General features: G+C 54.9%; 9 protein-coding genes across 9 annotated transcripts; 5 read left to right on the forward strand and 4 right to left on the reverse strand.

The window, feature by feature from the left end:
* Window positions 1-370: 370 nt before the first annotated feature.
* Window positions 371-994, reverse strand: CkaCkLH20_09326 (putative ubiquitin-conjugating enzyme; the record flags this gene model as incomplete). The annotated part of the gene is made up of 2 exons (XM_038892041.1): window positions 371-735; window positions 829-994. The coding sequence occupies 2 exons, from the start codon at window positions 992-994 to the stop codon at window positions 371-373; spliced, it is 531 nt and encodes a 176-aa protein (XP_038742624.1).
* Window positions 995-1,521: 527 nt separating this feature from the next.
* Window positions 1,522-2,238, reverse strand: CkaCkLH20_09327 (uncharacterized protein; the record flags this gene model as incomplete). Its single annotated transcript, XM_038892042.1, has 1 exon — window positions 1,522-2,238. The coding sequence occupies one exon, from the start codon at window positions 2,236-2,238 to the stop codon at window positions 1,522-1,524; it is 717 nt and encodes a 238-aa protein (XP_038742625.1).
* A 450-nt stretch (window positions 2,239-2,688) lies between these two features.
* On the forward strand, window positions 2,689-3,629 carry CkaCkLH20_09328 (diphthine synthase; the record flags this gene model as incomplete). The annotated part of the gene is made up of 2 exons (XM_038892043.1): window positions 2,689-2,859; window positions 2,904-3,629. The coding sequence occupies 2 exons, from the start codon at window positions 2,689-2,691 to the stop codon at window positions 3,627-3,629; spliced, it is 897 nt and encodes a 298-aa protein (XP_038742626.1).
* A 110-nt stretch (window positions 3,630-3,739) lies between these two features.
* Window positions 3,740-4,420, reverse strand: CkaCkLH20_09329 (protein bli-3; the record flags this gene model as incomplete). The annotated part of the gene is made up of 2 exons (XM_038892044.1): window positions 3,740-4,165; window positions 4,223-4,420. The coding sequence occupies 2 exons, from the start codon at window positions 4,418-4,420 to the stop codon at window positions 3,740-3,742; spliced, it is 624 nt and encodes a 207-aa protein (XP_038742627.1).
* A 2,708-nt stretch (window positions 4,421-7,128) lies between these two features.
* On the forward strand, window positions 7,129-8,683 carry CkaCkLH20_09330 (uncharacterized protein; the record flags this gene model as incomplete). Its single annotated transcript, XM_038892045.1, has 2 exons — window positions 7,129-7,206; window positions 7,268-8,683. 2 exons carry the CDS (start codon window positions 7,129-7,131, stop codon window positions 8,681-8,683), a joined length of 1,494 nt encoding a protein of 497 aa, XP_038742628.1.
* A 314-nt stretch (window positions 8,684-8,997) lies between these two features.
* CkaCkLH20_09331 (uncharacterized protein) lies at window positions 8,998-9,758 on the reverse strand (the record flags this gene model as incomplete). Its single annotated transcript, XM_038892046.1, has 2 exons — window positions 8,998-9,048; window positions 9,108-9,758. The coding sequence occupies 2 exons, from the start codon at window positions 9,756-9,758 to the stop codon at window positions 8,998-9,000; spliced, it is 702 nt and encodes a 233-aa protein (XP_038742629.1).
* Window positions 9,759-10,156: 398 nt separating this feature from the next.
* Window positions 10,157-16,412, forward strand: CkaCkLH20_09332 (C6 zinc finger domain protein; the record flags this gene model as incomplete). Its single annotated transcript, XM_038892047.1, has 12 exons — window positions 10,157-10,210; window positions 12,261-12,302; window positions 12,376-12,469; window positions 12,526-12,561; window positions 12,717-12,839; window positions 12,892-12,914; window positions 12,968-13,005; window positions 13,061-13,198; window positions 13,267-13,695; window positions 13,766-13,806; window positions 14,037-14,121; window positions 14,930-16,412. The coding sequence occupies 12 exons, from the start codon at window positions 10,157-10,159 to the stop codon at window positions 16,410-16,412; spliced, it is 2,586 nt and encodes an 861-aa protein (XP_038742630.1).
* Window positions 16,413-17,318: 906 nt separating this feature from the next.
* Window positions 17,319-19,067, forward strand: CkaCkLH20_09333 (uncharacterized protein; the record flags this gene model as incomplete). Its single annotated transcript, XM_038892048.1, has 1 exon — window positions 17,319-19,067. One exon carries the CDS (start codon window positions 17,319-17,321, stop codon window positions 19,065-19,067), a length of 1,749 nt encoding a protein of 582 aa, XP_038742631.1.
* A 3,161-nt stretch (window positions 19,068-22,228) lies between these two features.
* CkaCkLH20_09334 (uncharacterized protein) lies at window positions 22,229-23,104 on the forward strand (the record flags this gene model as incomplete). Its single annotated transcript, XM_038892049.1, has 1 exon — window positions 22,229-23,104. The coding sequence occupies one exon, from the start codon at window positions 22,229-22,231 to the stop codon at window positions 23,102-23,104; it is 876 nt and encodes a 291-aa protein (XP_038742632.1).
* Between the last annotated feature and the right edge of the window lie 378 nt (window positions 23,105-23,482).

Below are 23,482 nucleotides of genomic sequence, written 5' to 3' on the forward strand. Positions count from 1 at the left end.
GTGGGAAGGATTGGGAGGCTGAGGTGGAAGTCAACCTTTTCCCAGCTAAACCTGGCGGTCACCTTGTTCAAATCTGACCAGGAGGGTGCTCGAGAGCTACGTTGCCCGGGATTAGGTCTCCTAACACATGCGACAAATCAACGGGAGCTGTCAATTTGAATACCAGCCCAGCTCAAGAAAAAATGCTATCACTATCTCCAAACGCCACAATGCAGCCCATGCAACCCCGATCCCTAGAAACAGACTCCTCCCGGCCCCGAGTCCTCAGTCTGACATGTTCATCAATCCACAGCACTCCCGACCAAAAGGCCGACTATCTTTTATTCCACGTCTTAACAACTTCCTCCTCCCCCGAGCACCAGCACCAGCTTCAATCCTCCCCCAAGCTCTCCCTCACACACGCCCGACACCTCCTCCGGAAGTCCTTGTTCTTGCCCTCGCGCTCCTCGCGGAACATGCGCGCGGCCTCGACGTTGGCGGGCGACTCGTCGTTGGGGCCGTGGAAGAGGCTGATGGTGCTCAGCAGGATCGTCTCGGGGCTCTGCACGGGGCTCCAGCGCTCCGAGGCCGCCTCGTACCCGTACTGGTCCTCCTCGGGCGGGTGCAGGATCGAGATGCACAGCCGCCCGTTGGCGTAGATGTTGGGGTGGAACGGGATCGGCGTCTGGAAGGTCAGGGAGGGCGGCATCAGCGGGTAGTTGGGCGGGAAGACGAGGCGGGCGCGGAAGTTGCCTCCTGGTGGCGCGACGATGGTTAGCGTTTGTCGAAGATAGGAGAATCATGACAGAGAAGGGAGAAGCCAGTGTCGTTTGCAGATGGGAAACGTACCGCCGTAGTATTTGCAATCGTCGCTGATCATGAGCATGACCTCCCACTCGAAGATGTTGTTATCGTTGACCAGACCGCACGAGATGCCCGGGATGTCCTTCCCCGTCTGCATCTCCTTGAGCTGTCGCTTCAGCAGCGAGGCCGCCGCCGCGGAGGTCGAGGCCATTGTGTATGTGTGTTTGCGCTTCGGTGTGGCAATCGTCGCGGCGGGGGAAGAGGAAATTCGGGGGTTCGGTGGCACGCGAGCAGCTTAGGCGGAAGAGTCTCGATGGCTTCGAATTCGGACTAAATCGTGTCTCGTGTCGTACGGTGTCGAATGTCGTGCGAGGGCGTCGGGGTGGTCGTCGTCGATCCGCGGACGGAGGTGCGTTTCTTGCAGAATGGGGAGGGGCAAACTGAACTGACTGAGGTGAGGTCGTCGAAATTGGACCTAGCCAATGCGTGTGGGGTTACCCGAGCTGCAGGGGTGGCCAGGGTGGCTTTCCTCACCGAAGCCACACCGAGAGAGTCTCGGTGAAGGTCACCACGCCGTGCTTCTGCTAGGTGAGTAAATGATAGAATGACCACAAATGCCCTCGCCAGCTCTTCAATCTTCTCCGTGCATCACCCTATTCTCAAACAAAGTCCAGTCTGGGGGGTATCATTCTGCATCCTATCCATCAACACAAAACAGCTCTCCGGCTCTCCCGCGTCTCATTTCTTCTTCGACGTCCCAAACCCAGCAATGCCCATCGCGGCCATCATATCATCCTCGTCGTGCTCCCCCTCGATCCTGACATCCTCGCCATACTCCGTCTTCACCTTCTCCGCCTCCTCCGCCTTCACCCTCCTCCTCTCGTCCGCCTCCTTCCTCTTCCTCCTCCTCTCCTCCGCCTCCTTCGCGCTCTCCTCCTCCCGCAACGCGAGCCTCTCCTGCAGACTCGTCACCTTCTCCTTCTCCAGGTCCACCTTTCGCTGCCACAACGCCTCGATCCGCTCCCGCACCTCCCCCGCCGTCGCCCGCCGCACCTCGTTCGTCTGCCCCGTGTTGGCCAGGTGCTGCGGCGTGTTGAGGTGCTCCACGAACTGCTTGTTGTCCTTGAACGTGAGGTCGCACGCCTCGCAGTAGAAGCCCGCCCCGCGGCCCCTCTTGCCCACGCCGGCGCCCGCGGGCACCAGCTGCGTCTTGCCCACCTGCGCGCTCAGGTCCAGCACGGTGCGCCGCGCCGACGTGAACGTCTCGTTGCCCGTCAGCGGCTTGTGGTACTTCTTGCCCGCCAGCTTCGCCTCGTACCGCGCCTTGGACTCCTCCTTCTCCTTGGCCTCGCGCTCTTTCGCCTTCGCCGCGTACTCGTCCAGGTCCCAGTTCTTGCGGAAGTCGGTGTCGCCCGCGGGCGCGCCGTAGGCGCCGCCGCCTTTCTTGTCGGCCATTGTGTGCGGTTTTGTTTTTCGCGTCGAGTGGTCTTCTTCGTTTCGGGTTTCGCGTGCGCTGTGGTTTGTAATTGAGGCGGCCGATGTAGGAAGACGTCCGCGCTGAGGAGGAGGATGATGTTGTAGAGAGGAAGCTAACCCCGGACGCGTCGATGATGGAAATTTGATGTCTGGGAGATTGTTCGACAGACGAGGCTACAGGGATCGAGGCCAGGAAAATTGAGATGGGGCATGGCGAGACATGGGCCAGGGGTTGAGGCACCGCCCGATGGTGGGGTTACAGCGCTAGGAGGTACCTACCCCTCCATCAGGTCTGTTCCCCTCCAAATGCGCAGTTGGAAAGAAAAAATAATTGCGCCCGACTCAACACCATATTGATTTGCCCCTCCGAACTTTGCGATCGCGAGACAGCTACGACACGCCACTCAATCTCCAAGCTCACCCGTCAAAATGCTGTACCTCGTCGGCCTCGGTCTCTCGGATGAGACCGACATCACCGTCAAAGGCCTCGAGATCGTCAAGAAGGCCTCCAGGGTGTACCTGGAAGCCTACACCAGCATCCTGCTCGTGGACAAGGCCATCTTGGTGCGCAAACCCCCGCCTTCGAACCCTGAAGTTCTCGTAAGGAGAGGGTATATATGTACTCACACACGTCGTCCCACCAGGAAGCCTACTATGGCCGCGAAGTCGTAGTCGCCGACCGCGAAATGGTCGAGTCCAACAGCGACGAGATCCTCCGCGACGCGCAGACCGAGGACGTCGCCTTCCTCGTCGTCGGCGACCCCTTCGGCGCGACGACGCACACCGACATCGTCCTCCGCGCCCGCGAGCTCGCCATCCCCGTCTCCACCGTCCCCAACGCCTCCATCATGTCCGGCATCGGCGCCACCGGCCTGCAGCTCTACAACTTCGGCCAGACCGTCTCCATGGTCTTCTTCCTCGACAACTGGAAGCCCGCCTCCTTCTACGACCGCGTCCGCGAGAACCGCGCCATCGGCCTGCACACCCTTCTCCTGCTCGACATCAAGGTCAAGGAGCAGAGCCTCGAGAACATGGCGCGCGGGCGCAAGATCTACGAGCCGCCCAGGTACATGACGGTCGGCCAGTGCGCGGCGCAGATGCTGGAGATCGAAGAGGAGAAGAAGGAGGGCGTGTACGGGCCGGACAGTCTCGCCGTGGGAGCGGCGCGGGTGGGCGGCAAGACGGAGAAGTTCGTCGCCGGCACGCTGAAGGAGTTGTGCGAGACGGACGAGATCCTGGGTGGGCCGCTGCACAGCATGGTTCTGCTCGGCAGGAGAGCACACGAGCTGGAGAGGGATTACATCCGCGAGTTCGCGTACAACAAGGAGACGTTCGACAAGAGCTGGGCGGAGAGTTATGGGAAGCAATAGTCATCATTCATGTCCCGTAATTCGGGTCGGTGCTGGTTCCCCCCTTTTCCCGAAACCTCGCTTCTAATGTGCTATTCATACATGTTTTCCATTCACAATCGTAACCACGGCTAAGACGACGCGGTGGCGCGGTACTGCTCGACCTCGGCGGACGAGATCTCCCTCAACTTGTTGACGTGCGCAGGGCTTCCGGTCACCACACCCTCGGCCACCTGGGCAACCTTTCCAAGAATGTTGGCGTTGCTGATGGCGTAGGTTGCGCTGACCGTCTTGACGCGGATGACACCGATACGGGGGTCGTTCTCGGAGCCGTCGTGCTTGCCGTCACCAAGGTCGCCGAGCCATGCCTTGAGGGTGGAGGTGTAGTGCTTCTTCACCAGCGAGCGGTCGGTGACGATGCTGGAGACACCTGATACGGAGGCCCAGTCGCCGGAGCTGTTGTAGAAGGAGATGTTGATGTGGGGATCGCTGTCGATCTCGTCCGTCTTGTGGGACTCGGTGTTGGTGTGGAAGAGCAGGTCAATGCCGCCGTTCTCCTGGGTCGTATTAGTATGTGGTGATGTGATCAAAAGTGTTTTATGGGAAGGATTTACCGTTGCGGCAACAGCCATGCAGCGGGAGACGAGAGCACCGGACTTGGCGTCTCTGGTCGTCATCATGCCGAACTTGCTCTTGTTGGCGAAGTTGACGAGAGCCTCGACCTTTTCCTTGAGGGAGACATCGGTGTCCTTGTTGGTGGCCTTGTAAGGGTCGGCAGGCTTGTCGCCGGTGGAGGTGTTGGAGAAAGACATTATGGCGATTTTGTGATGTTGAGTTGCAGGTTTGGTGTTTGATTGCAGGTGACAAGATGCTCAGTCGTCAGATTAGATCGATTGAGTGGTTGTTTTATCGTGAGGTGATGTAGGAGGAGAAGGAGCTACTTTGCAGCAATTGTCTTGAACGGCCTCTATTTGAACCCAACAAACGAGCTGACCTCATCGCTATGGCTACGGCAGGAACGAGCATTTCATCATCGAATGGCCCGTTACGTTGCAGCTCTGGCGGCGTTGAGGAGCTTGAGCTGTAATGGGCAAGACATGATGACGTCAAGCGGAGGGGGGTTCCTGCACCAGCACCTAGCACCAGCAGCGAAGGGGGCGATCGGGATGTGGCACTGGGGACCGCGATGGACGCATTTTATGGGGATAATATCATCATTGATCGTCTGTTCCGCAGATGGAGAAGCAGGTGCTGGCTGGCTAGAACGTGAGGCGACAGCTGCGTGACATGAGGCGTGACTGGGCTTTATCTACCTAGGCTGTTTGATTAAGAGGCACGGAGGCACAGAGGAAAGAGGGGAAGACAAGCTGAGAGGTCTGAGCTGTTGATGCAGTTGCAGTTGCAGTTGCAGTTGATGCTAACTATTGTCCAATGGCGGGAAGCATTCAACGCGTCGCGTGGCACATTGGAAGATATTCATCCAGTCAGTTTGTGGCCTGTGCTATTCTACGATGCCATTGACAATCGCACAGACAATGGACGAGACAGGGAGTGACAGCAGGGACCTGATTGGTGTCGTTGGCGTATATTCGGCCGAGCTCCAGCTTCCGGATTGGGGGCGAGTCGGCGACTGCAGTGCCATCCATGGATACCCAGTTGCTGTCGCCGTGGCCATGACAACTTCGCGATCCGATCTTTGATGTCAAACAGCCATGGTAAGGCATTACGAGCATTACGAGAGAGTACGGCAATTGTGCATATTTGTCCCCGTTTATGCTAGTGCAGGGACCTAGTGACGGCTTTCTTGCAGGGATGCCTAAGGGAAGGTGGTGAAGCTTTCCGTGTTGTCGACAGAAAAGATGGCGGCTGCTGAATAAGGCGCGGGGTAGAAGGATCGTGAGTTTCCATATCGCTCCTTCCCGAGAACTGCAAGTTCAAGAAGGAAAGACGGAAAGTGCCTTCCTCCCTTGAGAAAGGCAAGACAGACAGACATCAGTAGAAGGAAAGAAGCCCTCAGATACCCCTGCCAAAGGTGCCTGCCGCTCGATGAGGTGCTTGCCCCCGCTGGGCCTTCCCTCCTTCCGTCCTGGCTTTCCCGCTCCGAAGAGTGGGTGCAGTTTCCTTTCTTTTCCAACACATTTTCAATGCCCAACATCGACATCTTCAATCATCCATCAATGCAGCCACACTCACGATCCAACGCGAGTAATCCTCGGACAATTGCAGCTGCCCCACACCTTAAGACCTGGCCAATTGCCGCCACCCTTGCCTGCCCAGAGCCAGTGGTAAATCGTGGCAGTCCTTCGTCTTCCTTTCGCTAAATGCTGTGATCGTAAGGCACCTCAGGCAGAGCCAGGTTCCGTCCGCTGCAGAAGGTGCAGACGGCGCAGACGGCATGCTGCCCGATGCCATTGCTGGTGTGTTGGCCGTCAAACGAATGCAACTAGTACGAAGAGACAGACCACAAGTGCAGCAGGTGCAGCAGGCCCAGACCGCACCTTCCCTCCTCCTGCCTTTAAATCCCAATGCTCGCATGCTTGCATGAGGCAGAGGGCTTCCAGCTGGCTCGCAGTTCGCAGTGAAGCAATGGAAATGAGCCTAAAAAGAAGCTCAGGTCGGGGTTTCGGCGGACGTCGGCACCGTCAAAGCTGAGACGGCATTTCACTGGACACTTCCGTATGGCCGTCTCTGGCTCCTGGCTCTCAGTGTTTGCTGCAGTACCACTTGCCATTCTCGCTCCCCCCTTCCGTCATCTACAATCTTTTTTCCCTCGTGATTGTCCACCTCCTCAGACAAACATCGACCTCCCTTCTCCAATCTCCCAGATTCTTCCTTTTTCATCCACCGTCCTTCAGTGCAGCCCAGGCCTTCCAGAATCGATTCACTGGAATCCTCTTTCGCCCTCTCTATCCACCATCCCAGGACCGTCGTCCGCGGCGACGGAAATTCGTCCACCGATATCTCGCCTCACCCCCGACTCAGGAGGGGAAGTAACTCAATTGCTACCCTCCCAGTAATTGCCTCTTGTTGGTCCTTGGCGTCACTCCAGCCCACGGCAATCGGTCACCAGCATTCATCTCCCGCGATTGCCGCACCATTTCCGTCCACGACTCAGCATCATCGTCTTTTTTTTTCTCGGGCTCTTTTCCCCATCACCTCATTCTACCATTCTCATTATTTCACCTTATCCCACCCTTACTCAGCCCGAGTTGACCCCTCCACGAACGTCAGGACGAACGCCCAGCCCACCTCCCTCCCAAAACCTTCGTTTCACCTTTCTTCATTAAGCTGCGGCTTGGATCGCAAACACGTCTCTATTCGGCTGCTGGTCATACCCTGCCTCACCGGAACTCTTCCTGACGCATCCAACTTTTTTTTCCCACCTTCCGATGGCCTCGCTCGGAGATTAGAACGACTGCCATCATTTCACCCAGAAACGCCCAGTACACGCCACTCACCAGTACAAAGCGTTATTTTCTAGTAGACGCTTCATTCGTCACGTCACCAAGAACCTTCCCGATTGCTTTTGACCCGCAAAAACACTAGCGAGTTCAGGATCCAGACATCTCGCAGGCGATTTCGCAAGCCGTTCAACATGGTATTTGGCGCATCTGCCAAACCCGCCCATTGTGACAGCGCCTATAGCTAACACATCTCAGGACGTCGTGCCTTGGGAGTGCCGTGACGTGGAGGACCAGGCCGAAGCTCACTACAATGCCCCTCTCCGCGTAAAGAACAAGGCGCTCACCGACGAAAACACACGACTGAAGAAGCTGCTCCGCGAAAACGGCATCTCTTGGTCTCCAGTCTCCGCCAACTACCAGAAGCTCACCCGCCCTAATGGCCGCCGCACCCGCTCTTCCATCTGCTCCGAATCTTACCACAACCCGTACTTGCCGACCGAGGTCTTGTTGCGCATTCTCAAGTATTCACTGATCTCCACCGGCCCAATCATCGACCCTCTCTCGAAGCTCAAGCCCGAGAACCTCACGACCGCAGAGCGAACCCGCGGCAATCAGATTGCCATCCACTTCCTGGCCACCTGCAAGGCCATGTACGAGGAGGGCAGCCGCATTTTGTGGAATCGGAACACCTTCGTCTTCACAACTCCCGAAGCCGTGCGCAACTTTGCCGACCTCGACTTTGCGTATCGCAAAAATGTCAAACATGTCAACTTCCGAATCATCGCCCAGTACTTCGACGACAAGAAGCGCAAACACAAGCTCGACCGGTCTTACCATCCATCTCTCAAAAGTGATGTCACCCTGCGAACGGTTCCGCGCGTTAACGAGAACACCTACGCCCGCGGTGGCTTCCGCTGCTACACCTGGGGCCAAGTTGTGGATTTTCTGCGCGCCCTCCGTGCTCCGTACGACCCCAAGCACGACAGGAAGCTCGTTCGACCTCGTTTGTTTCCCAACTTGGGTTCGCTTCGGATTGATCTCGTCAATTTCATGGACGATTTTCTTCCCATGCCGGGCAGCGATCTGCACGACATGGCGTCGCATGAACTGGGTTGCTCACTCAACGAACTGCAGGTCACAGGTCTCCCGATTGACGATGCGGGTAGCAAGGCCACCGCAGAACTTACCGGGCTCATTCGAGACGAAGGTCTCTTTCTTGCCGGTCTGCCCTCGTTTGTTCAGCTAGGAAAAGCACTGAGACCGCTGTCCGGCATTTCGAGCTGCGCACGTGTTGTCAGGGCATGGAAGTCGCTGAAACCAAAGAACATTGCCGGTTCTTCCAACGATCCCGACTCGGACTCAGACTCAGACATTGACCCCGACCACCACCACCCCCGTGAGCCCACCATGCCGCCTGCACCCCGGGAGACGGGCCACCCCAAGTCCTCGCCTAGCCGCAAGGACCTTACGATATGGAAGAGAGTGCCCAAAACCCGTGACGGCGACGAGCGTCAGTGGACCGAGTTTTGCCGAAGCAGCGGCTACCCTATGGAGGATGCCGAGGAGCTGACGAGCGACGACGAGTTGGGCGTATGTCCCTGTTGCGGAGAGCCCCACCCTAGCTTGCTGGAGCTTCTCGAGATGGAAGGGTACGACGATGACGAGTTCTAAGAATTTAGGAAGTATGCTATTGTATCGATCTCAACCGGGGCGGCTATGCACGATACGGCGAGAGAGATCATCTGTATCAACATGGCTACGACAGAATTATGACCATGGTATTTCAAGGCGCAGGTCACGGATCTCCGGAAGGAAAGGCCCACGGAGTTGCTTTGCTCAGGTCATGAGATTATGATACCACAGCTGCCAGAGGGCACATAGATACCACTTTACTAGTAATGGCAGATATCCTAGTCTGCGCAGATGATGGCAATTAGTTTACGATTCGTGTTACACCCGTCATTGTGAGATGGATGCACTACCGCTCACATTTCGACGTGATCCCTCCAAATTGTGACCTTAGATCCTTCACGAGTCTATGCTTATCCCGCACCTCTTTTTCCAACGTACGAAGCGTACCTAGTAACCTACCTACGTCCCTCTGAGCCGCCGAGAAGACTTCTTGAAGCTTACCAACATCCCACTCCGCATCGACCTCATACTTACCAGTCGACACCTGAAGGCATCGCCACCTACTATACCCATCCACCCTCGGCGCCCAGAATTCAATCACGCTATCCACCCCGCACCCGCACCCCATCCTCCTCGCATCCTCAATCTTGCGATCCACGTCATGCACCTCCCTCTCCGCATCCACCACCGCCCCGTTCAGCACCTCGATGTCCTCCCGGCTGCCCTCCACCAGCGCCCGCAGCTTATACATGTCCCATTCCCCCTCGATATTCACGTCCGGCACTCTTAACGGGTCGTCGGCGGCGCGCGGGAGTGCCGCGTGGGAGAAGTCCCAGTGCATGCGGAGCTGCGCGTCCGTCAGGGAGGGGTTGCAGGATTCGTAGTCGGGCCGGAGGCGGAGGGCGGTGAGGGCGCGGAGGGTGCCGGCTTGGATGGGGCCGGAGACGGAGGTGTAGGCTGTTGCGCCGGAGGGGGGGAACGGGGCGGGCGGAGGCGGCGGGGCGGAGGTAATGCGGTGCGGGTCCCGGGGGGGAGGGTCGGGGTGGGAGGGGGAGGTTTTGGGGCGTTTTATAGGGAGTGTTATGGAGGAGCGGCGGGGGCGTTTGGGGGGCATTCTACGCGTTAGATTCGAGGGCTTTTAGGATGTCGCTTACCGTTTATGAGTTGAGCTCGTGATTCTTTTGCGGTTTTGGTGTTGTGAGACTTTGGGCTGGTTGGTGGTAGTTGCGAGACGCGCGTGTTGAGATCAATGCCGCTTTTTAAGGTAGTCTTCTTGCTGGCATGACGAGACTTTGTTCTGGATGGTGTATTTTGAAGGGAGCTTTTGTTCATGGAGTCATGTTGGAGTGGTCATTGACAATGTCTTTGTTCTGCATTCAAGGCCTGTTTTTCTCAAAGTGCGAAGGTCGGGAACAATGCATTGTGCTGAAACACCCATCTCCTTGGGCCATTCTCAGCCCAGGAGTCTGAACATATCTTACTATCCACAATCACGACATTCTCAACAAGAACATGAACCCTTCCAGAATCAAGTCTCGCAAGTCCGCATTCTCGACAAGAGACTCTGTAATGCAGAACTCGCGCCAACCGTCACCAACAGAGTCGACAAAGGTGTTGGCCGTCTTGCGAGCGGTCCAATCACGTCGCGCTCGCTGGCCCGATTTGTAGATGGGCAGAGCCAACTGCATTTACGTGAGTTCTGATGTGAATTCTAGTCGATGTTAGTTTGTGTTGGAGGCGAAGGCGTAAGGGGGTATTTTAGAGGTTTTGGTAGACGTCGACCCCTCTGAGATGAGCCGACATGGCAGAACGACGGCCGGGCAGAAGGAAAGCGACTAGAGTGTCCAAATGAGGATACCCCCAGTTCCCCAACAATTTGAGATTTCTTCGCATGATTGGTTGTTCTAGATTGCCGAAATCACGTATAGTTCATATGTTTCGACGGCGAGTTGATCCTGAATCCCGGCCACAAAGCCGCTCGAAGAGTCCTGCAAACTGGTGCGGTGACGGGAGCCTAGGCGATTGACTTTGATAGACTCGGTTGCTCGAGAGGATTCTTCTCCTACTTACTATAAAGCGCAGCTAGATCGAGACTGGCGTCCAACGCAAAGGGGACTCGTTCCTGTCAGCCGAGGTGAGACTACACTCAGGGCTGGACCTGAACTCGTGACTGGGATTGAGATTCCAAATATGACGGTTATTGGCGTATACCTGAGCCCAATGCAGCTATAACGGTGTGTTTACATCAGCGAAGCATTCACCCATGTTTCTGAGGCCGAATAGCACTTGTACTGGATCCCGGGAAACTGCAAGTTCGAGATGGACGACGTTAGGAAAGACTTTACGTGGAACAGGCCGTTCGACTTCATGATGTGCCGGCCCATGAAAGGCTCGTCTTTGAGGAGTGCCATACATCAGTTGCAGGATTTACGAGTACGTCCCTGCCACGCACCAGGTTTGATTTCTCCCAGCCAGCAACACCAGCATGAGGAGAGCTAAGAATGGAGAGCTGATTTCCACCACACGAAAACGGCAATCTAGCACCAGGCGGCTATCTCAGGCTTCGGCGACCAATCTTTTCGCCTCGACTGGGACGAAGCATCCCTCTGGCCATCCTCTGCGGTCTATCGCCGTCACCTACGCCGCCCAGCGTCTTGGCCGTCCGATGCGCGGCCTGGCACGAGAGAAGGAAAGGGCGCTGCTGTTGTTTGCGAGGGCGAGGGGGAGTCTGAGGGACCAGGGGAGTCATGCGTATTGGCACGTGGAAGTGGATTGGTGGCTTGGGTGTGTGGCGGTTTGCCGTATTGCTGATGTGGTGGTTAGGCATCGTGTCTCCGCGAGCCAGCCTTTTGGAAATCCGTCGAAAGCCTGAGGGGAATAACCACAATTTAAAGCTAGACTATCCAGGCCGAGCATCCGAAAAGTTGCAAAATCTCAGAGTTTCTGCCCACTACACGATCAGTCTGGGGGGGAGGTCGGCGGCTGCTTTACCATTTTCTACGGCTTCCGACGGAGTTGAAGGCCGGTTTGACATGGTCGGCTGCGAGTTGACTTGGCAAATTTGACGCTTTGCAAGCATCTGTTCATCCTACACCGCATCCAGCCTATCAGCGCCCTCATACAGGCCGACGAACACCAACTGCATAATACGCCAGCCAGTCAGCAGAAGGAATTTCATAGAATCCCAGCAAGACGAACAATTCAGATGCCATTCCTGTCACGGCCGGTGGAGACCGTTTATTGCACCCGCTCGATAAGCATGGGTTCGGTATTTAGATGACACCTAAACCCCTCACGAGGATGTTTCCCCGCTCCTTTTCTCCTTGATGGAAAAGAACGATTCGGTTTTCTATATAGGTACCCAATTTCCCCGTGTTCAATAACCTTGAGGATTTGTGCCGAGCTCGCATGCGGCAAAATTTGAGGCTTGAGAGATCGGCTGACCAGATCCACAGGTTTTGACGGCAACTTGAAAGGGAAAGGCGTCATTGAAACTCTGAAAAATGCAAGGGGGACAACAAGATCCGAATGTACGATTTATCCATACGCTTGATGCGAAACGGCATTGGAGAAGGTGTTAGGTGTCAGATCTTCATGCTGAAACTCCGTGAATCAGCAGGCCATCGCGGCTCCGGATGAAGGCGCGGACGTCGGAGATGTGAGTTCCTCTGGCTTCTTCGAATCCTATCCTGCCATTGGCAGCTGACCTGACTTGTCATTCGGATGAACAGCTCTATGAAGACTCTTCGCTGGCGTCTTTGAGATCCAGCATCCTGGAGCATCAAGTGGAGAATGGACGTACCTATCACTCCATGAGCGCTGGAAGTGAGTTCATGATCAATTACTGCCCGGCGTGAGTATACATGCTGATGGATTTGTAGAGTACAACTTTCCCAATGACGAGGTGAGAGACGCTGGTATCTATGAAACGAGTTGTCTGAGACGATGAATTCGAGCAAAGGACGCGCAAACGTGACACAGGCTGACACCTTACGACGCCGATTAGAGAGAAAATGACCGCTTAGGTACCATCCGAAATTTGACCTTCGCGGGCTGCCACTGATATTCACAGATTTTCAACATCGTCTCTGGTTGATGTCCTCGGATGAAGAGCTCGCACTTGCCCCTGGCCACAAGACGGCGAAACGTGTCCTGGATGTTGGGACTGGAACTGGTATTTGGGCTATCGACTTTGGTAAGTTGCTCGGACTTGGCTCAAGACCAGAAGGGCTCACTGCAGATCTTAGCGGATGCCTTTCCCGATGCCGAGGTAAGCATCTAAGCTCTGGTACTTGTATGCACCCTCGTCTCTAACGTTGTCAGGTCGTTGGTGTTGATCTGAGCCCTATTCAACCTGATTGGTAGATCTCCTTTAAACTCGACTCGTTCATGTTTTGTGACTCACGGAAATATCAGGGCGCCTCCCAACTGCTTCTTTGAGATCGACGATTTGGAGAAACCTTGGACTTGGTCCCGGCCTTTTGACTACATTCACTGCCGATCCATGGAAGCATGTTTTGAGGACCCCAAAAAGTTCCTCAAGAGAGCCTACAAGTAAGAGACACAATAAATTGCCAGCTGCGAAATCTGCTTGGCCGCCATGCTGACCTGCTTAAATCCAGAGCCCTTTCACCTGGTGGCTGGCTTGAAGTATGCGCACTCGTTTTCCCTCTGGGCTGCGACGATGGCACCGTCCCCGAGGACGCCCCTATCCGTAAATGGCAGGACCTCCTTGTCGAAGCGGCCGAGAAGATGGGCCGGTCGATGGAAGCCTTGGAGCACCAGGCCTCAGACAAGAAGGCGATGGGAGAGATTGGGTTCACCAATATGACGAGTCAAGATTTCATCTGGCCCCTCAACTCGTGGCCCAAGGACGAGAAGCTCAAGGAGATCGGCAGGTGGCAATTCGTGAACCTCGACACCGGGCTTGAAGGACTCTCCATGGGCCTGCTGACCCGCGTCTTGGGCTGGACCAAGGAAGAGGTTCAAGTGTTGTGTGCGAACGTGCGAAAGGATCTGAAGAACAAGAGCATGCACTCTTATTGGAGGATGTAAGTTGATGCCTGTGATGGCCGCGCCTTCGCCAACGGCCCAACGCATCGATGCTAACTGATATCACAGTCGGGTGATTTGCGCCCAGAAGCCTGAGAACGTAGAGGAGGGTGAGGAGAATGACGATGAATGATATGTCAGCTGATGAAGGCTATTGGTGCCTCTGAGCTTGTGGTTCTCATTTCGTTTACCTATTTCAGCTTTACTATTATCAATGTGGATCTCTAAGTTGCCGGGAGGGTAATGTCAAGACTGCAGCATAACGAAACGAGCGGGAAGTGTGATGAACGTGTAGGTGAGAGGGTCCGAGGCAAGACATGTCGTCAAATCTTGCTCAAAGCCGCGCCCAGTTCGCAGCTCACTCCGGGGAAGAGTAATGCCGCCTCGCCGGCCCCGGAATTCGGCATCCCCGATCTGAGATCCCGGTAAGCCGGAACTGTGGAGCCCTCCCTGTAGGGTAAACCTTATTCCCCCGAACGAAGCAGAGCGGAAAGCGGAAGACGGACCGCCGACTGGCCCCGGCCCCCTTTCTAGCTCGGATTCGGTCTATCGGCGTTAGCGGCAGGGATCAACCCCCCCGCACGCTGTCTATCTGATCCTCAGCTGGCCCGGCCTTACCCCCTTTGCAAAGACTGACGCGTCTCACTGGCTGAGGGAGCTCGCATTTGCCCCATAACACTAGTTGTAATCCCCTCCCCTGCGCCGGCCGGCAGGATTTTCGAACCTTTTTTTCAACCCCCGCGAGCTTCATCTTCTAAGCCATCTGCCCCCCCCGTTCCCTTCAACTTTACCTCGTTCTTGCCCCTCTTCTGACAGATTTGTTATTCATCTGAGCTTAGCCTGACGGTGCCAAGTATTCAGACGGGCCATTCTAGTCTCGTACCACCATACCATCCGGAGTCTGGAATTGTCGGTGAAAAGAAGAGGAGAACGAGTAAGAGGTGAGAGGATAGTGACGCCAACTCAAACATTTCGGTTTCGCCCCACTTCTGGAGCCTCCTTTTTCGCTGGGTGATTGTTGCAAACGAGGAAACGAGCCAACTCACTCCAACACGGCCAACGTCTCAATATCACTCGCCCAAATATGCCGCCCCGGAAGGGCAGTCCAAAGGTTAAGACGGGCTGTCGGACATGCAAGTGGGTTTTCAAGTGCCGCTCATCTTACCGATGATCCTTTTCATCTGCATCCATTCCGGACGAGAACAAGCCAACTAACCGAGTCTTTCCTGACAGAGCCCGCAAGGTAAAATGCGACGAGGCCAAGCCGAGATGCATGCGCTGCACATCATCAGGACGGCAGTGCGCCGGCTACGAGCCGACTATCGAACACGGTCTGGCGTGGTATCGCCCACAGCAGCTCACCGCCCACGACCAGCGTGAGGGCCGGGCATTCCAGTTCTTCTCTCACATGGTCGGCCCCGTGCTGTCGGGCCCGACGGACTCTTACTTCTGGACGCACCTGGTCGTACAGTTCAGCCACTTCGAACCCGCCGTCAGACACGCCGTCCTGGCCATCAGCTCGCTGTACGAGGACTTCCATGGGGGTCAGCGGGTAACGCGGCAGAAGGAGGGGAACGCCTTCGCCATCCGGCACTACAGCGCCGCCATTGAACGCATCAAGGGCGCCCAGGACGAGCAGCTCGTGCTTCTTGTGTGCATTCTTTTCGTTTGCGTGGAATACTTGCAAGGTGACGTCGAGGCGGCGTTGAGGCATTGCAAGCATGGTATTCTCATTCTCAACAAAGTCGGGTGCTCGTCGTGGGCGAGGCAGTACCTGATGCCAATCTTCCGGCGGCTGAGCTTCATATCCTTCTTCCTCGGCGCGAAACCGTCCGACGACGCCCTCGTGCCGGGCCTGATCGGCTACCACGACCCGATGCCCCCTCGCTTCGCCAGCGTGGACGAGGCCCAGAACGCGATCGACGACATCACGGTGCACGCGATCGAGCTGGTGGCCAAGGGCGACGACACGGGGACGCAGCCGCTCGAGACGAGGCTGCAGGAGTTCTACGGCAAGATCTGCGAGCTGGACGCGACGATCCCGCCGCAGGAGTCGTCCAAGAAGATCGCCATCTGCGGGATGAAGATGAAGACGGAGATGGCGAGGATACAGGTCAACACGATCCACGGGGAGGGGGAGATGCGGTTCGACGAGTGGGCCGAGAGCTTCCGCACGATCGTGAGGCTCGCGAGGCGCGCGGCAGATCTGAAGGCGGCGTTCCCGGACGAGAGGCCCCGGGCGAGCTTCACGTTCGAGCAGGGGTTCCTGTCGATGCTGGGGTTCGTGTCTATCAAGTGCAGAGACCTGCAGACGCGGCTGGAGGCGCTGGAGCTGATGGCCAAGATCCCCGCGCCGAAGGAAGGGTTGCTGGATGTTGGCACGCTATATCGAGTCGGCCGTCGCGAGGCCGAGATCGAGCACGGGGTGTCGTTGGATGATGGCACGTTGGAAAGGAATCAGGCGGCGATGGCTGAGCTTTCTTTTCCGCCGGAGGAGAAGAGGCTTCTCGGCGCACCGATAGAGCATGAGCTTGACGTTATTAAGAATGAGGATGGCACGACTATGTATCGACGAACGGTGCATTTCGTATCGAAAGATGCGGAGGGAAAGGTGAAGAAGCAGACGGAGTATCTTCTCGACCGGAAACCTGGTCAATTATTGGCACCTGATGTGCCATGTATGAGGTGTTCCAAACCTTTACTGGAGTTTGCATAGACAAGTAGCGATGTAAAAAACATAGATTCCCCATTGTTGTATCAGGAGCCGGAAAACTGTATCTGATCGATTGGGGTCTTTACGTGTATGCATGCAATGCATGCTGCAGCCCCAGAGCGACATCATGACATGGCCCCCTGATACCCCATAGCAGATTTAACTCTAAATCAAAATCCCACCGGCATCTGATAAACGAAGAACCCCACAAGGCTCTGCTTGATCGTTCTCCATGGTTCGTTTCCTAAGGCTTGGCAAGACCAAATCTGAGTCCTAGGCCGTACTGACCCCTAGCCCTCGGCATCGTAGCATCGTAGAGTCAACGACGACTCCGAGCCTTCGGCCGAGAACACTGACTACCTTGAAAGATCTCGATTTTTCACCGAGAAGTGACGTTGAATAGCCCAGCATGTTCGGGACATTACAAACACCCGATGACACTCCAGGCGTCCATCTCGAGATCTCGCCGCAGCCGGGATGATACGGGTGGGGCCATTCCGACTCGCGCTAGACCCACTTCCGAGCCGTCGCTCCGCGTCCACAGTGGGGCTAATCCGAGGACTATTAAAGCCGGCCCATCGCCGCACCTCGCACTAGGCCCGCACACGTCCCGGAATCGCCTCCAGAAACGACGCGCCGAGCTACACACGACCGCCGACGTCGTAATGCGCTTCAAAAGGGGCGCTCAAACTGACGAGATTTCAGGGACGATCGAAATGAAGAAACACACAATGGCGGCGGAAATCCCGCCCGGCAAACCGCCTCGGGAAGGGGGTCGAGAGAGGTGTTTATATCTCGACGCGTCCCCTCTATCACGGCGCAAGAGATGAATACTAGGCCGAACTCAGCTCTTCAGTTCCGTCACGTTTTACTCAGTAGTCAGGCAACTGTCTATCAAGGACCATCAACATGTCCTCTCTTCGGGCTCTCGTGGCGGCCGTCGCCCCGGCCCTCGTCCACGCCGCAACTCTCTCGGACGTCTGCACAACCACCCACGCCCAGGAAGCCCTCCCGGCCGCAGGCACCATCCAAGGTATCACGATCGACACGTCCTCCGTCCAGACCAACCTCGTCACCAACGCCTCCTTCACCTCTGAGTGGTACCCCACGAGCACGATCGACTACTGCAACGTCACCTTCGCCTACTCCCACGACGGCCTCGCCAACGACGTCGTCCATGTGACCTACTGGGCTCCCGCCCCCGACGCCTTCCAGAACCGCTACATCTCAACCGGCGGCGGCGGTCTCGCCATCAACTCGAAGTCCCAATACATCCCGACCGGCATCATCGCCGGCGCCGTCTCCGGCGTCACCGATGGCGGCTTCGGCTCCTTCGACACCCAGTGGGACGCCGTTTTCCTAGCGGCAAACGGAACCATCAACTGGCAGTCCGTCTACATGTTCGGCTACCAGGCCCACAACGAGCTCGCCACTTTCGGCAAGCAGTTCGCGCGCAACTTCTACGGCGTCGCCGCCGACCAGAAGATCTACTCGTACTACCAAGGCTGCTCCGAAGGCGGCCGCGAGGGCTGGAGCCAAGTCCAGCGCTTCGGCGACCAGTTCGACGGCGTCGTGGCAGGCGCGCCCGCGTTCCGCTACGGCCAGCAGCAGGTCAACCACCTGACGGCCAACGTGATGGAGACCACGATGAACTACTTCCCGCCCTCGTGCGAGCTCGAGAAGATCCTCAACCTGACCATCGCGGCCTGCGATCCCCTCGACGGCAAGACCGACGGCGTCGTCTCGCGCTCCGACCTCTGCAAGATGACCTTCGACTTCAACACCACCGTCGGCCAGGCGTACTCCTGCGAAGCCACCGCCGGCAGCGGAAACGGCGGCTTCGGCGGCCTCGCCAGGAGACAGGGTCCCCCGAGCAACCCCACACCCGCCCAGAACGGCACCGTCACGGCGCAGGGCGCGGCGCTGGTCAAGGCCTACTACGACGGTCTGCATGACTCCACCGGCAAGCTCGTCTACCTGAACTACCAGCCCGGATCCGCCTTCACCGACGCCTCCACCGCGTTCGACGAGGCCACCAACAGCTGGGGCGTGAGCATCTCTGGCCTTGGCGGCGAATGGGTCGCGCGCTACCTGCAGCTCCGCGACACCAGCACCCTCGAGTCCGTGGCGAACGTGACGTACGACACGCTGAGGGACTGGATGCTGTACGGGATGAACAAGTATGCCGACTCTCTGCAGACGACCTACCCCGACCTCAGCGCCTTCCAGGCCGCCGGCGGTAAGGTCCTCCACGTCCACGGCGAGCAGGATGATTCCATCCCCGCGGGATCGTCGGTCCATTACTACGAGTCCGTGAGGAGCGTCATGTTCCCCGGCCAGGACTTCAACGCCAGCTCGGCCGCGCTGGACGAGTTCTACCGGCTGTACCTTGTTCCCGGCGGCGCCCACTGCGGTGTCAACTCGCACCAGCCCAACGGCGGCTGGCCGCAGACGACGTTGCAGACTGTGATTGACTGGGTTGAGAAGGGTGCTGCACCGGATACGTTGAACAGCACTGGGGATATCAACACGCTTTGCAGGTGGCCTCTCAGGCCGCTGTGGACGGACAACGGGGCTTCGTTCAGCTGCGTGTATGACCAGGCTTCCATTGATACGTGGAAGTACACCTTTGATGCTTTCAAGGTGCCTGTTTACTAAACGGGCTTGACAATGTTGCTTGGATGTGGTCTGGAGCTGTCAAGCGTCGACGCTGGGCGAATTATATCATGTCAGATAGCCGGTGTATCAATTTTACTATTTCAAAGATGTATATATTTCCGACGCAGCATATATAGCGGCTCTACTTCCACCAATTGCCCGTCTTTTCCGTCAGCTTGAAGACTTCGACAAGTAGTCCTCCTCGATTGTCGCCCATGTCTATCATTTCATCCTACGGTGATCTCTGATCTTCCCAGTCAATCCTACCATGCTTTACATTGCGAAAAAAGCCGTGAAGCAGATGGCCAAAACCAGCATAATACAGAAATCCCCCCTCTCTCGCCCCCAGTGCCTTCAGCTACGAGTCAAGCTGTGGTGTGAAAAGTATGAGAATCTCAAGAGCCCTCAAACCCTCTCACAAAGGAACACTTAAATAGCGCCTAAAAACTCAAATGCGAACAACCTCGCATCGGAAAGTGCAGCGATTCGATGTGGTACCGCTATTTGCTGATACTCCTGGCTCATGATGGTATCCCTGAAAACCCCAATATTCTCATATTTGACAAGAGCCACCTCGTCCCACTGATCACCTGCAGGATCCAGCACACTTGCCACCATCTTGCCTGTGAAGGGAACTCGGGTGCCAGTCATTGTCGGGAGGGCAAAGAACGCAGGCACGTAACGGTTCTGCCATGCCTCCTGGCCACTGCAAGGAGGTAGTGATGATATTTCGGGTGGGCTGAAGGGGTCGTAGACTGCGATAGGCCGGAACTTCAACAGATTGAGCATGTATACGGGTTTCGAGGGGTCGATCGTGGAAATAGCTTCTTCGATTGATGCAGTATCTGTAAGCTCTTTGTAAGGCATTGGAAATGTTTCTTTCTAAGAGAAAGGGGTGTGAGAATGTTGTGCAGTGCGTAAAGTGGTGCGAATCCGCACTCAAGTCTGTTGCCGTTTATTGGTTTTATTACATCTTGATTACTATTCATTGAATTGGGCAGTTAATACCACCCACAGGGATTAGTGATTCTTATATAACAGGCCGATGCAGGCTTGTTGGTCCTTATCAATCTTGATTACTGTTCATCAAATCAGGTAGTCAAGGACAGCTAAAGAGATGAGTTATTCCTAAGAAAAGGCCGACTATTTTGTCATGCAAGAATAGAGTAGATGCTTACAAGAACCTACACTCTGACGACAAGTCAGGGATCACACACCACTGGATATCTGAAGGAAAGGGAATTTGGGAGAAGGAACATGACTGCGTGGGCAAGACTGCCAGTTCAAGGACACAAACCCAAATTCAAGATCGTCCCGGGTGGAAGATCGAGCGCCGACCCTGTGACAAAGTTATCGAAAAGTCGGTAAGTCTTGAAACAGGAGGTAAGAAATTAGAAAAGATTTGGAGATCTGACTGGATCGTTCATGTTGTCATATATCGAGGAGCAGGTTTGACTCTCTCCGTGTTGCACCGGGGATTAATGGCTTGTTACTGCCAGAGTCATTGTACTTGGTTCTGCGGCTGCTAAGGTGGGATTTCGTGACAGAGGGACAAACGGAGGGGGGAATGTTTGGTTTCCAGTTTCAATCAAACGTCCAAATTATTCGGTTTCACGAAATCAATCGCCATGGCAAGGGATTCCACGCCATTTACGTCATTCCGTCAAAATATCAAAGACAGCTCACAATGAGTAAATGAAGCCATACCGCCAACACTCAAGAAAGTTAAACTTGCCATGCTGGGAACAGTCTTCTGACTAGGAAGGCATACAAAATGTAAGTCAATGTGCCTCTTGTACTAGGGTAGTCCGTCAAGTGAACGTTTGCGTCCAAGGACATTTACATTTAATTTGAGGTTGGAGCAAGATCCTTGTTAATAACAGTTGCTCCGATGATTCTCTCACAGACCTTCCATCCGTCATCCGTCATTTTAAGTCTGTCGAGAGTGGTCGACCAAAACCAGATACCCGGAAGTCCAGAGACATAAACCGCATCTTTCGTCGTGACATCGCCAGCCTGAGCAGGCCAAACATGACGAATCAAAAGATTGTGGTAGCGTACGACCACGCCTCCAGTTTCTTCATCTCGATCGACGATATGGTTTGTCGCATGTCGAGTCACCCCGGGGATCAGGGGAGGGTAGTCTTTCTCGAGGAAGCCTCTCATCGCCTCGATACCCTGAAAGGCGCCATAGGCGTGCTGTAGCTTGGCGTCTGGAAGAAAAGTCGAAATCAATTTGTCTTGGTCGAATTCTTCAAAGAGTGTGTTGATTCGGTTGACGAAATCAATGGCGGAACTGCGTTCGTCGGCTGTCACCCTGAGAGAAGTGGTGGCGGAGAGCGGGGGAAAGGATTCGTTCGCGCTGGGGTAGGCAGACATTTTGATTTATAGTAGATGAACGAGAAAGATAATTATGCGCGTTAGTTCTACTTGAGGAGGGCATGAGCTGGCTGTTTTGTTCTTACACACGGAGTCGCATGCATGAAAGATGTTCGAGATAATAAGGGTTATTCTCTTGCTACAGGAGCTACTGGTTGATTTCGGTGATTATCGAAGATTGCTAAAACTTAAGTTTCGTCGTATTACGATTTGTCTTGTAAAAGGCGGATGGATTTGTCACACTGTCGGTCGAATTACATAAGTGCTTCATTAACTACCTACCTGACACAACGATATCATAGAGAAATCCACCTTTCCACAACCTCCGACGAATCTTAGCATCCTAAATTAACTGACTTTCATAGCATATCTGGGTCATCTACTGATTGAGGCCTTAGTGAGTTCAATGTCCTTAACAGTGTCTCTCACTCGCGGAGGATTTCTAGGTTAGCGTCTCTGCAAAAGTATCTAGATCGCCTGCTAGAATATTATTATCACTCTCCCGACGTAGCTTCAGTTCCTTTGTCGCGGCTGCACATGATCGGGATTGAACATGTAAGAAGGCAAAAAAAAAAGAAGAGAAACTGAGCTGCTTCATAATCAAGGTCTACGGTGTGCATATGAATACACGTTTCGTCAACTTATTGATTATTCATATGTCTACTGCTATCAGAAACTAGCTGGGAATCAAATATTTATGAAGGCTTTTAGTTGCTTTTGAAAATCTCCTTAAGCCGGTGTCATTACATGCTTATCTCTTAATCTCAACCACGTCTTTCTCAATGCCTGCCTCCATGGTGCCCGAACAGCCCTCCGAAGGGTTTGTACATAATGGCCACGTCAAGATACATTACAGGGCTGGAGGACATGGCCCGCTGCTGCTCTTGCTTCATGGTTTCCCGGACAACTCTAATACGTGGAACAAACAGATGGAACACTTCGCAAAGAGGCACACTGTCGTCTGCCCTACTCTTCGCGGCTATCCGCCCAGCGACATACCCGAAGTGGAAGAACCCTCGTACAACTTGGTGAAGATTCTCGGGGATGTAATTGCCATTCTGGATTATTTCAATGCGGAAAAAGCGGTTATTGGTGGTCATGACTTTGGGGGAGCTCTCATTCAGTTAGTGGCTCTGTTCCACCCCGAGCGGGTGGAAGGGCTCATCATCATCAATTCCCCCATTCTCCCGCGATTTTACGACCTTGTCAACCACGACAAGGACCAACAAGCCCAGTCCGCCTATACTATTCCGTTTATCCAACACCAGCCGGGCAACGACAAAAACACAGATTTCCTTGTCCAAACAATCCGAGACCCAGCCTATCGAGATGAAGTCCGACAGTACGTCAACGAGTCACCGATCGAAGGCATGTTTGCCTACTACAAGTACAACTATCCGTCGCCCCCTTACGACCAAGCTGTGAACACATCCACCATGCTGTATCAGGTACCTACCTTGATTATTTGGGGCTTAGACGACGGTGCCTTCTCTTTGAAGATGCTTGACGGCATACCCAATCATTTCAAGGAGAGCGTTCGTCTTGTTACGCTACCTGGTGTTGGACATTGGGCATTTAGAGAGCAACCGGATCGTGTCAATGAGGAGATCTCATCATGGCTGATCAGTCTTTCTTCAATTGAAACTTCGAGTGCTTAAGTACGGAGCAGCCCAGGGCTATCGTGGAGAAAATTTGTCAAACAATAGGCTTGGGGAAAAGACAGTCAATCAATAGCATGAAACATAGCCTCATCGCAGTGAAAACAATTGTCACTGAGATTTCAATATCTGAAAACCCGTAATTTTTATTGCACCAACATCAGGGGTTATTGCCAAGGAACTCCTCCCAGCAACCCGGATACCGTCATCACCAATATGGAAATCCGTCCACCAGACCACATGGTGCCCAATCGATCAAGCTTTTGACATGCAAATTGATGGAGCATTCCAATTCAACCCCAGAGTTTTGCGCCATTTTAATGCATGGCACCTTCCCCCTTTCAGACTATGGCCGTTCTGCATCACCCTACACCCGTC

Source organism: Colletotrichum karsti, assembly GCF_011947395.1.
Source record: "Colletotrichum karsti strain CkLH20 chromosome Unknown Scaffold33, whole genome shotgun sequence".
NCBI classification, from domain to species: Eukaryota; Fungi; Ascomycota; class Sordariomycetes; order Glomerellales; family Glomerellaceae; genus Colletotrichum; species Colletotrichum karsti.